The sequence below is a fragment of the Podarcis erhardii genome (genome assembly GCF_964252035.2).
Source record: "Podarcis erhardii genome assembly, chromosome: 4".
Classification (NCBI taxonomy): domain Eukaryota; kingdom Metazoa; phylum Chordata; class Lepidosauria; order Squamata; family Lacertidae; genus Podarcis; species Podarcis erhardii.
In genome coordinates, this window is record NC_138508.1 from 34,454,589 (window position 1) to 34,467,881 (window position 13,293).

At 43.2% G+C, this 13,293-nt stretch overlaps 1 protein-coding gene across 2 annotated transcripts; it reads right to left on the reverse strand.

Moving 5' to 3' along the window:
• Window positions 1-98: 98 nt before the first annotated feature.
• SLC35A5 (solute carrier family 35 member A5) lies at window positions 99-13,261 on the reverse strand. Of its 2 annotated transcripts, none has more exons than XM_081859771.1 (7): window positions 13,119-13,261; window positions 10,059-10,211; window positions 9,349-9,447; window positions 8,085-8,218; window positions 6,824-6,891; window positions 5,158-5,947; window positions 99-2,612 (listed from the first exon to the last, which is right to left on the reverse strand). In XM_081859771.1, exons 2-7 carry the CDS (start codon window positions 10,186-10,188, stop codon window positions 2,544-2,546), a joined length of 1,290 nt encoding a protein of 429 aa, XP_081715897.1. In that variant the 5' UTR covers window positions 10,189-10,211; window positions 13,119-13,261; the 3' UTR covers window positions 99-2,543. The 2 variants fall into 2 exon arrangements, with proteins under 2 accessions (XP_081715897.1, XP_081715898.1); XM_081859772.1 differs by having other exon boundaries at window positions 13,110-13,259.
• Window positions 13,262-13,293: the final 32 nt, after the last annotated feature.

Sequence of the window (13,293 nt, forward strand, 5' to 3'; positions counted from 1 at the left end):
TATCCTCCTGCCTTGGCAAGGAAAGCTGAGTCATTCTCAGAGAGTTCTTTAAGGAAACTGAGACATGCATCCTAGAAACCTAAACAAACAAAAAACCCACAGAAGCTGCACCTTTCCATCAACAGACACAAAAATGAGTTGTTATCTGCAGTAAGAAGAAGCAGCTTATATGATCAGATCACCACTTCCTGGAGTATTTCTCTACTTCTGCAAGATAAGGGCATGCATTTCGTCCCACCCCACTGCTTTGTTGCTGGGTTTCTTTGTTTTTTGGCAAATAGGGACTTGGGCTGGAAGTGTAAAACTGAAGCTGTGACAGTTCAAGTATTACCAAGTTTTTCAAATTATATTGTAGCCCCCCCCAAAAAAAAGAAATACAAGAGAATAGAAATCAGAAACACCCGACCTCCTCTCCCCATTTCTGTTCACACTATTTTCTTTATACATAGTCTCATCCCTGAATGAACCCTAGTTTAATTACAAAACATGCATTTCCTTGAATCACACTTAACAAAAGGCATTGTTAAAAGTTCTAACATTGTTCTTTGTTACTTTTTATTTTATCCCTCATATTTTTGTCCCTGTGCTGCACTTTTACACAGTTGTAGTACACAAAAAAGTTGTATTTTACACAGAGAAAGGCATTAAAGAGGACAAGAGATAAAACTAAGGGACAAAAGGCAGAGTGGGCACTTATGCCAAAATCAAATATGGAGAGGCACTGCAGCTTGCCATTTCAAGTAGCAAGAATAGGCCAGTACAGGCACAAGTTCCTTTCATCTGTGTGCTGCCCTTTTACACGAGCTGTGAAACAAACCAGGAAGTTCCAGCTAATATACCATCTTCCGGATACATTCAAACTAGGAAAATATGGTTAGTGACTTCTAAAGAAGACAGGATATGAAACCATAGTTTAAAGTTGGCTTTTGAATCCTGGCTGATTTGGAAGCCGTTAGCGATAGGGAGATGGAATCGTCATGGGAAGCGATGATTAAGTGCAGCTTCTTGGTTTGTTTCACAGCTCGTGTAAAAGGGCTGCACACAGATGAAAGGAACTTGTGCATACCCTGTGCTCCTAATTCAGTACTTATCACATTTGAAAATGTGAACAAGCGCATTGGGTTCTAAGGATCCATCAGCGGGATGACAATTTTGATTTGTGACAAGGAGGGGAGAAAATCATTGTGAGCCCACACAGTGTGGGTGGGGGAACCTATCGCCCTCCAAATGTTGTTGGACTGCAACTCTACCATTACTTTACCACTGGCAACTTTGGGTAGAACAGATGGGAGTTGTGAGTCCCAACAACATTCCCACCTTTGCTTTAGAAGCAGCATTAGATATCCCAACAACAACTTTCAGGCTCAAGTATAAGGATACCTAATATTCATGTGTAAAACATAGCACCATAAACACTAGGAGGGTATATAGTGTTCTTCAATATGTAAGCTTTGGATTACTATACTGCAACTGCATCCACCACTGAGCTCCACCTCACATGGTACCAGTGGAATCCAATGCGACTCCTATCCAAGAGAAGAACTACTGGAATTAATGACTATGACTAGTTTATGTCCAGTAATTTCAGTGGGTCTACTCTGGGTAGGACTAGCACTGTGGACAGCCCAATACTTTAAAGCTGCTCCTGTAAAACAGTTTAAATATACATCTAAAAGCATAGTTGTGCGTCTGACAAATGCACTTCTTCAACTGTGCAAATCACAGAAATGTGTGTCAGGAACCATGCGTGGCAACAGCATACACACATGGTGGTAAAGACACATTTGACACTGTTTCAAATACCCCTGAAATATGAGTAAATCCTTAGATGTTTGTGGCATACAATTGTGAATAGTTTGACAGCTCTTATCTCCAGAATACTGTAAGATGAACAACCTCCATGGCTCCATCTATTGATTTCTTCATTTACATTTGCTCTGAACCAAGGTACCTCGGTTAACTTCAGTAGCGTTCATGCTTTCTTACATTCATGTGAAAGAACCAAGTGAGAAAGTTCCAAGTGATGCTTCCAGTTCTACATCCAAAGCAGTTCTTCATCCAAAGCAGTCTGAACTAGCAACCATTGCTGACCGCTCTCTTTCTGCAGGAATTCTTCACTCTCGTGAACTACAGAAGTCAAGTACATAAGAGCAGCTGTGCTGGATCAGACCAAAAGCACAGCATCCCACGACGTACCATGGTCAACCTGATGACTATGAGAAGCCCAAGAGCAGGACACGAAGGCTCCTAATCCCCAACAACATGTATCCAGAGGCACCTGTATTTGATCCTGGAGTCCTCATTAAGAACCACAGATAGCATCTTCCTCATCCTCTATGAATAGGTCCCTTCCCTCTTCAAGACCCCTTCACAGTAGTTAATCTATTACCTTGCACAGCTTTATGAAATTAAAATCCCACCTTAGTGATAAGAAAGAAGAAACTTCTACCTGTTGGTTACAGTCCGAACCTCCCCCCACCTCCCAGTGTAAAACTTCATTTTCTTAAATAAGAATGTCTGTACTTCAAAAATCCAAAGTCAGGCTATAAGGCCTCTTCTTCCGAATCATGATCACTGTCTTGCTTCGTAAGTCTCTCAAGTTCTTCTCCATCCTACAGAAAGGGGAAAGAGAGCGAAAAGGCAACATTAGTCTATGCTTAGTTAACATATTCAACTGATAATAAACAAGAAGCAAGCACTAAATATTTCAGCTTTGTGAAGTGACAGCAATTTATAGAATATTCTTGTAACAGGACCCACAATCATGGGCTTCACTTGACCTGGGTATATTTTGAAACTGCTGCAAGATCTTTTCATTTCAGCAGGGGTTTCTTATGGCCAGGAATCAGGGGTGGGTGACTGGGGGAAAGAGAGAGAACTCCAGAGTTAGCAGACTCATATGTATCTATGTTGAGGCTGGAGAACCTGGGGCCTGAGGGCCAAATGCTGTCCTTCAAGGCCTCCTTGGGACTCTCTCCAGGTCACATTCCTCCCAATGCCACACTTCTTCCTGGCCTGGCTCTGCACTCTCCTTGAGTGCTTTTGCCTGGCTGGAATGTGTCCTTGAGCTGCGATAATGCCTTGTTTGCCTAGAAGGAAATATGTGGGTCTAGAAACCCCTGCCTTTTGCATGGCTTGATTGTAAAGGTAAAGGTAAAGGGACCCCTGACCATGGCCAACTCTGGGGTTGCAGCGTTCATTTCACTTTATTGGCTTTATTTACTAAGCCGCTTCTGGCAAACCAGAACAGTGCACGGAAACGCTGTTTACCTTCCCGCCAGAGCGATACCTATTTATCTACTTGCACTTTGAGGTGCTTTCGAACTGCTAGGTTGGCAGGAGCAGGGACCGAGCAACGGGAGCTCACCTCGTCGCAGGGATTTGAACCGCCGACCTTCTGATCGGCAAGTCCTAGGCTCTGTAGTTTAACCCACAGTGCCACCTGCATAGCCTACTGTAAAAAGGCAAGAGCCACACCTGTTGCTCCACCCACTTGGTGCCTCTGGCCATGCCCACCCCAGGTATGGGTCCTTCAGAAGGTTGCCCAGGACAGACTGTAGCTCTTGGGCTGATCAGTGTCCCCCACCTTCACCTGTTCGCATTATATGGCGTAAAAGCCCTTTGCTAGCGCCAAAGCTATGCTTTAGTGTGTCTCTTTCGAAGCATGTTCTTTCCCAATTCACTATAAAATCATTTTCTGAACTACCCATTCATTAAAGTTAATCCCCCCTAGGGTGAATCAGATCAAATGCTGAAACAAATAAATACCAGACTAGGACACAAAGAAGCCCAGGTGCCTAGTCTTCCAAATATGTGGTGCTGGCTCTGAGTTTATATGGATGCCCATGAATTAAGAACACTTTATGAGCCTAAAAGGTCTATAAATATTTGTTGTTACAAGCCATTTATTAAGAATTAGGAGTTGAACTGCAAGCAGGAAGGCTGAATGGAAACAGGCAGCAGGTGGCAGCTCAAGCAGCTGCCTGTGAAGGCTGCATAGTAAAACTTTACTGTCATCCTGAGCAAATAATCGGAGTGAAGATCATGCAAGGTCAGTTGAAACAAATGGTTACTTTGAAACAATCAAGTGAAAGTGATAAAACCGAGCAGCTGGGTTTTAAATCTCTTTTGGATGCTAAGGCTGCAATTCTATGCATGCTTACCTCAACAAATACACTGGGAAACACATCTGAGTGCACCCTGGAGCACAGATCCTACATATTTTCCATATGTCCTTCTACGCCTATCTTAGATCTCTGCTGAAACTTTTGCTCTGTTATGTATTAATAAGGTAAGACTGTTTACTCCTCATCAAATAATTTGTTAATGGAAACATTTAATCACCTGCACATGTTTTGGGGAGCTGCATCTGCGAACTGAACCCAGCAGAAATCCAAGATCATAGATGCAGATGTGAAAGCTCCCTCTTCCTATAGGTCTTCCAAGTTATCACTATAAAGCATTCATTCAAGTGTGCACAAATTTTACCTAAGAGCAGCTTTAACTGTCAACAGCGCCCTCTGGTGCCCACTTGCACAAAGAAGCGGCTATAATTCAACACAGCATTAAGCCCACTGAAATCAATAGTCGTAAGCGCAGTTAACTTTGGGTCAGGTTGCCGGCTTGCTGCCAGCACATTTTGTCATTTCTCAGCTCTACAGATGTCTATTACAATGACACCAAGCCAACATTCTTGAGTGGCTGAGAAATGTCTACAATGACATCAGGTGCCTCACAAAAGCATGGGTTTGCAGCACCGTAAGCAAGTGAAGCAGAGCCACTAATTTGCAAAGGGGTAGACCTGCAGCTAAACCACTAAAGCCTAAACCTCTTGAGAGCCAGTGTGGTGTAGTGGTTAAGAGTGAGACTCGTAATCTGGTGAACTGGGTTCGCGTCTCCGCTCCTCCACATGCAGCTGCTGGGTGACCTTGGGCCAGTCACACTTCTTTGAAGTCTCTCAGCCCCACTCACCTCACAGAGTGTTTGTTGTGGGGGAGGAAGGGAAAGGAGAATGTTAGCCACTTTGAGACTCCCTAGGGTAGTGATAAAGCGGGATATCAAATCCAAACTCTTACATCAAAGCAACTGCAGGGGTGGTGGGATGGCGTCAGGCGGCCCGCGCAATGGACTCAAAACAAACCCCTTCCCAAGCCTTACCCCATTGGAGCGCTCCCAGGGCCCTCCACCGACTTTGCTCCTCTCCCACTGAGCGGTGTATTCCATGCTCCGAGGGCTGCTGGAATGGTAGATGAATATGGACAAGAGCACCACAGGAGCTTGCAGGAAGAACTCCAGGGAAGGCTTGAAGTCAAAAACAAAGACAGAAACCGTGGTGATGATCACGGTGATGACCTGTGCAGACAGGACGTGAAACATGTTGTCTCGGAACTTCAAGATGAAAGCCACAGAGAGCCCCAGGAAGGCAGTGATGAAAATAAGGGCGACAGAGAACGCATTGTGCCCATAGAAGAACCCACAGTGTTCTATCCGGCGCCTGTTTTCAGGGCGCAAGCTCAGAATCAGGGCGTTGAACATGGCTCCGAAGAGGTACAGCTTGGTGTTCTGTACAAAGATGTTTTCACTGAACTGGCCTCCTTCTTTCAATATCTTTTCATTGTAGATGTTGGCCAGGGCAGAGATGAAGCACTGCACCAGTATGAGCAGGTGTCCTAGCCCAAGGGGAATGGTTCTCAGGGCTCCGGTGGCAGCAGTGATGTTCCAGCTTAAGCTGGGGAAAATCCACGTTCTCGTGCAGTTCTCTCTTCCCAAGCACTCTTCCTCCAGGCTGGCATACTGCAGGCAGCTGTTAGAGTGGCTGAAATAGATGTCATGATGGAACCCATGCATGGCCAAGCTATGCTTGTGGCTTCCTGTCCCAGCCGTCAGGGCGACAATAGACAGGAACAAAATCAGCAGGGATGCCCACTGCACCCAGGAGAGTTGCCGCCTGTGTGTAGACAAAAAAAGAGACTCTCAGTGTACACGGACAGGTATGAAGCAACCCAGCAAGTCAATCCCAAACAGCACAAGTCGTGGGTAAAAATATGCTGCCCGTCTTCTTTGCCGAGGTAGCTGCACAGACACGATCTCTTCTCAGCTCCCCAAAAATAACATTTTCAATGCTACAACACATAAACTAGGAGACAGAAAACTGCAGGTATGCTGTACTCAAGGACCTGGATTGCAATCAGCAGTTTAGAACAGCCATCTCTCTCACCTAATATAAAGATTGAATTATTTTGTATTGGTTGAAACTGTATGAAGGTGGACACAAGGATATCAGAGAATTCATCCCTATCTAGAATATGGCCCAGCTAGAATAGACTACTAAAGCCATCATTTTGGGGACTCTAAATGCAGGTCAACACACAAGGGCCATCTGAAACACTGAGGACTAGCTCTTACAGAAATCCTGAAGGAAACTAAATACATTAGGACAGGAGGCTTATCGGTGCTTGGCTTCAAATTAATTTGTAATGTTGGTGATGGAATTTATACCTGCTGCATAGGCTTACTGAAAATCCAGTCCTAAGTAAGTTTACTCAAATAAAATTCTGTCTCATTCATTGGGACCAAAGCACGTGTGATTTGTTATGAACAATCAGCAAAGCAAAAGAACCAAGCTCAGTCAGCATCAATAGCATGCTCATTAACACATAAAGACTTAATACATATCTGAATTTATTTTGGCTTGCTTTAAATTTCAAACACCTTTATATTCTTGTTTATAACTGATTTAAGGAGATCTTGGTGAATTCTAATACCAACACTAGAAAGAAAGAAAAATATTGACTAATGAAAACATGCTTCCATTGCTACTTACTTCAGCACAATTCTGAACAGGAGAGCAGTTGTTATAATGACAAAATTTGAGAAAAGCACAGCCATGGCCTAGAGAAAAAGAAATTGAGGAGCAAAGTTACATGCCAAATGTAACCTAGAAATGGGATAATCAGTATGTAATGCCCTTTTATCAGGAAGGTCAGCACTAATCTTGATATCATAGCTGAGGCTTCTTAGTCCAAACACGCAATGGCAAAAAGAACGTCTAAAAACCTTCTCACCTGACTTAAGAACAGCTGAGAACTTGTTCTGAAAAACTTTTTATCCTGCTCTTTGTCTTATGACCCCAGGGCGGTTTATAATGTTAAAAGATTAGACAATTGACAAAAAAGGCATAATATAAGAAGAGGTGAGATGTTTGTGCCTATGTGCTTCCCCACCTCCTTTCACTATCTTCTTGCATCATGGTTATTTGAAACCATAATTTCCTCTTACATCTGAGACTGAAAACTATGGTTTTATGTTGTTTCATTTTGAATATTTATAGAGAGCTTTCAACAGTAAGTTCTCCAAGTGGTTTACACGGTACAAGTGTGGCTCTTTAGAAGGGGTTAGCACAGTGTTTCAACTTGGGTCTCTAGCTGTTGGACTACAACTCCCATCATCCTTGACCACTGTTCCTGCTAGCTAGGGATGATGAAAGTTGTAGTCCAACAACAGCTGGAGATCCAAGTTTGGGGGGGGGGGGGAAATGTGTTAGCATGATGCTTATTTCTAACCCAATGAACCACTGTTATGTTAGAACCAGTCTTCTTTCTTACCTTTCTAGAACACTGCTCTTTTCCTTATGACTAATATCATAGGGATTTTTTTCACCATGGCTCAATTAAATGGGGAAGATAGCCCATCCTTGAACTTGTAGTTTTGAAAGACATGCTATTGTCCCCATTTAAAAACAAAAACAAACCTAGGCTATACATACCCTCTGAACCTGCCCTGTAGCGCTGGGTCATAACTGGCCACAATACTCCAGATAAGACTGGTGTCAATTCCCTTAAGATTAATCCATCCCCTCCTGTACTGTAGCTCTGGCAGACCCTACCCTAAGCATCCAGTTCAGCTACTGAGATATTGTTAGTTCATCTCAACAGGTTAAAAAGTGAAAAAAGAGGTTCCCTGCAGTCTTGTTGACTTGACCATAACTTGGTACAAGTTAATAGTAAGTACGGTATGGGACACATTCTCTGTTTACAAAAACCTTGAGCATAAAGCGCACATTGAATTTCTAAAGTCTTACTTACTGGTTGGAGATAGGACAAGACATAGAAGACAATCAGGTTATCCAGAAAATAGAGGAAGGCAGGAATTGACCACTTAACGTAGCTATTCAATTGTCTCCCTGAGCTGCAGCCAAATCCACTATGAGAATAACCTCCTAAAAAAGGAGTAAATAGGGAAGAAAGGGGGGAAATCAGTTAAGCACTCTTAATTTGCTTCATATCCACACAAGGGTGGCTAACCTGCAGCCCACCAAACTTTGCTGGACTACAAGTCCCATCATCCCTTACCATTGGCCATGCTGGCTCAGGCTAATGGGAGCTGGAGTCTGACAATGTCTGGAGGGGAACAAGCCCCCCACTCCAGCTTTTGCCCTTATTCTTAGGTTTAAAGAGGCACAATCCTTGAATAAATAAATTCACAGTTTGGGAATACCCTGGGCAGGCTCAAATATGAAACTATACCATGCTTTCCTGAAAAGATGTTTTGACTAAATGCTTGCAGTCATGTTCTTTGAAATCCAATCTCCAGTCACTGGGTTCTTGATCTTCTTGCTAAGATTGATTTCCCAGTGTATTAAAGGCATTTAAATGGCAACTTTACCACATATATTCAGCATTTTGAGGCATTTGTGAGAATAGCGTGCCTCAGGGAAAAGGCTACTTTGCAAGTGTTCTCTCTGTTGTGGTAATCTTCAAGTTTTTTAAAGAACTATTTCAAACAAACCTCCACCCAAAAATGACTCCAAATGAAAAGTCACAATGTATGCACTTTTATCATGTGATGAAACATGAATTCGGCCCACAAGGCAAGTAATAGCTTTGAATGCTACACAGCTTTAAAAGGGAATTAGTAAAGTTCATGAAGAATAAGTTTATCAATGGCTTTATAGAACTCCTAAGTTCAAAGGCAGCATGTGACTAACTACTAATGGCAAGAGGGCTGCCTTATACAAAGTCATCAAGCTCATTATTGTTCACACTGACTAGCTATGCCTCTCCATGGTTTTATACAGCAGGCATTCCCAGTCCTACCTGAGATGCCAGGGACTGAACACAGAACCATCTGCATGCATGCATCCCACACCACTGAGCTGGAGCACTTCCCCAAACAGTACTTTTCAGCAGAGCAACACTGCATCCTCACAGACCCTATATTTTGTGAGTACAGACAATGCAAGACAGATTCATCTTATAGCTGCCTAAATTCCACTGTTACATAGCAAGCAACTAGGGAGGACATTCTTGTAGCTAAATATCGTGTAAGAACCCGACCGTAACAGCTTACCTTTCCTGGTGACCCAGAGTGCCATTACCAGACAGAGCACCAGCTTAACTAATTCCGAGCACACATTCACAGTTGCAGGAAGATAATCATACTGGTTATCTGAGAAGACAGAGGGTATACAGTACGGTACAAATATCTACACCAAAGAAAAAACTAGCAACAGTTGGCCTGTGTGCGCATGTATCTTCAACACAGATGTAGGATTTGGAACGCCAGCAACTGCTGCCTTCATTTTTATGCAACAACCAAGTTTTCAGGCCATACAGCTGTGAAGAATGCATGAAAATATTCATGCTGTCGCTGTTAGAAAGCTTGGTAGATTTAAAAAAGGGATATGAGGTTCAAGGGCTTCTGTATTCTACACATTGTCCTGCCTCCCCCAAATCACTACTATCATGAATCTCATGCTCTTTTACCCTTTTCTTCACAAGGAGCAGGTAAATATATCAAGTGACATAAAAGAAATGCTGGTAGTTCTGCTTGATATCACAGAAAAGTTATCTGACCACACAGAGGGCTTATTACAGCTGGTCTTCATGGCTTTGAAGAAAGAAAACAGATTGCCAGGTAATTCTGATTAAAAAATAAGGACTATTGAGATAATTGTAGCCTGATAATATTGTAGCCTCATGCTAGTAGAGAGCATGAAGACAGATAGCATGCTGATCAATCATGTTGTTCTCCATATAGAATTAAATATTCAAGCATACCTTCATTGGCAGAGTATTTCATTAGAAGGATACGACTTGATCCCAAGGTAACAAAGGTACCTCCTAGAAGGAATGTATACATGGCTGGCTTGGCCCACCGAGCAGGCTGACTACAGCACCTGGACTCCATTCCACTGCCTTGTTGTCAGTGCCCTTTGAACAGCAAAGCAAAAACTTATCAAGTAGATCCTTTCAGAAAAACAGCAGCATCTGTTTTATTACTAGTGAACATTACAGCACCCAATAGGCTATTAGTGCTTTGCTTTACATAACCTGCATGAAACTGTGTTTTTTTCCTGTACATGCTTGAACAATATTCTGGAGGCCCTAATCTAATCTTCTTGCATTGCTATTCCAAATAAAACTATTAAAGCACCTGCAGAACTGAATGGCACACACATTTTAAACTAAGATCCTAAGAACATAAGGAGAGCCTTTCCTCACAGTGGGAAGCCCCAAGCAGGACCTGAATGTAACACCACTCTTTCCACTTGTGATTCCCAGGAACTGGTACTCCGAGGCATACTGCCTTTGAGAGCAGAGGCAGAAGATAGCCATTGTATCTAGCTGTCATTATTAGCCTTATTCTCCATGAATTTGTCTAATCCTCTTTCAAAGCTACCCATGTTGGTGGCATCACCCTATCTTCTGGGAATAAATTTCATACTTTAACTATGTGCTCTGTGAAAACAAATGCTTTTATTTATTTATAAATTTTTATTGTAAATTTTAGTTAGGGACGCGGGTGGTGCTGTGGGTTACACCACAGAGCCTAGGACTTGCTGATCGAAAGGTCGGCGGTTCGAATCCCCATGGCGGGGTGAGCTCCCGTCATTTGGTCCCAGCTCCTGCCCACCTAGCAGTTCGAAAGCACCCCTAAGTGCAAGTAGATAAATAGGGACCGCTTTCTAGCGGGAAGGTAAACGGCGTTTCCGTGTGCGGCACTGATGCTGGCTCGCCAGATGCAGCTTCGTCACGCTGGCCACGTGACCCGGAAGTGTCTTCGGACAGCACCAGCTCCCGGCCTCTTGAGCGAGATAAGCGCGCAACCCCCCCACCCCCCAATACAGAATACACCCTTATTAAACGTGAACATAACATACAATAAGCATAACATACAACAATACAAACAACCAAATAAACAACCAAATAAACCAAATACAACAATACAAACAACCAAATAAACAACCAACAATACAAACAACCAAATAAAAGACTTCCTTTATCCCGTATCTTGCCTCCTTATTTACTTCTTATAAGCTGTTTCCTTTATGAGTAATTATTAAGATTTTTCTAATTATAACTTAAATATCCACAAAGTCTCCTGCAGACATTAATTGAAACAAGTCCAGGTATGTATTTTAGGGCACTGGAAAACAAATGCTTTTTTTGGCCAGTCCTGAATCTTCCAACACTTGGCTTCACTGGATATGTCAGAGTTCTGGTCTTACAAGAGGAGAGTAATTCCTACCTATCCACTCTATCACTCACGTAGAAGGTTTATTAAGAAACTTCCCTTGTCTCAGCTGAATAAGCTGAAAGGCTAATGGCATCAGAAGCATTTTGAGACAAGAGCTCCAAATTATGCAATAATACTTTAAAGTGTATGAAAAGTTTAGAATTTTTCCTTCTTCTATGTAAGTAATGTTTTATTTTGGTATTTTCATAAGTGATGAACAAAATCAACAACACAAACACACACAACAGCCCACCTAAACATTTGTAAATCATTTGCAAATAAACAAAATTGGACAATAAAAACATAGGAGCTGGTGTAGCAAAAGGGTATTTTTCTTTGCTCCTCCCAACTTCTGCCCTGGCTAGCAAGAGTGGCAGGGCTTTGGAAGTGGCATCAGCTATGCCACTGCATGAAGCCCTGCTGCTGACAGCCAGGGGCTGGATGGACAGGGATCCTAAAGAACATTATTTGATAATACCTGCCAAGTAAGGTCTAGGGGACTAAGTTATATCCCAGACAATTGCATTTTGCATAGGAAGAAAGGGAAACTCAGCACAATATTTTAACAGATATAACTCCACATCCTCCAAATTCACGCTATTGTTCTCCATTTCTCCCTCTTGCACACAGTTCTGTATTTCCTCCTGAAAACTAACTGAAATCAAAACTGTAACATCAAACCGACTGTTTCATTAACTGACTGAAATGAGCAAACTGGCCAATCTTGTGCAGGGATGTGTAATAGAATAAAAAGTAATTATCCTTTATATAGCACAGGTCAAGTGTTGAAAGAGCTTTAGATACCCTATCTCCGTTATCCGTACAACCTTCTAACATGGATTAGTATTATTATCAACTTATTGCAAAGAGTTTGTTGGGTAGGCCCTTTATAAGCAGCCCAACACATAGTTTCTGGCATAGCTTTATCTTCAACTGAGGAAAATCTTCACCTGTTACATTTTTGTATATGTAAAGGTAAAGGGACCCCTGACCGTTAGGTCTAGTCGTGGCCGACTCTGGGATTGCGGCGCTCATCTCACTTTATTGGCTGAGGGAGCCAGCGTACAGCTTGCGGGTCTTGTGGCCAGCATGACTAAGCCGCTTCTGGCGAACCAGAGCAGCGAACGGAAACGCCGTTTACCTTCCTGCCAGAGCGGTTCCTATTTATCTACTTGCACTTTGACGTGCTTACGAACTGCTAGGTTGGCAGGAGCAGGGACCGGGCAACGGGAGCTCACCGCGTCGCAGGGATTTGAACCGCCGACCTTCTGATCGGCAAGCCCTAGGCTCTGTGGTTTAACCCACAGCGCCACCCGTGTCCCTTTTTGTATATGTAGCTCCTGTTAAAGAGACAGAAGACAAACCAGCAACCTCAACAGGCACCTTGAGGCTACAAGAAATCACGGCTTCCCTTCCCCGAATGATTATTATGTTTTTATTGGTGTTGGAAGCCTCCCAGAGTGGCTGGGGCAACCCAACCAGATGGGCCGGGTATGAATAAAATTATTATTGTTGTTATCATTATTATCATCATCATTATCCTGCAGCTGCGGTGAAATTTGAACTCAGGACCCTGGGCCTTCCTAGCCCACCTCTCGCACCTTCAGCCTCCCAGAGGTGTCGTTGTCTGACAGCTGATGCTTTTCTCTTCATACATCCCTTTCCTCGCCGCCCGCAGCCTCTGGCCGCTCGCCCCTCACGCACGCGCACAGACCGCTCAGCCGCTGCCACTTCCTGCTCGATCACATGACACGAGCGACGTCAGAGAGGCAGGCG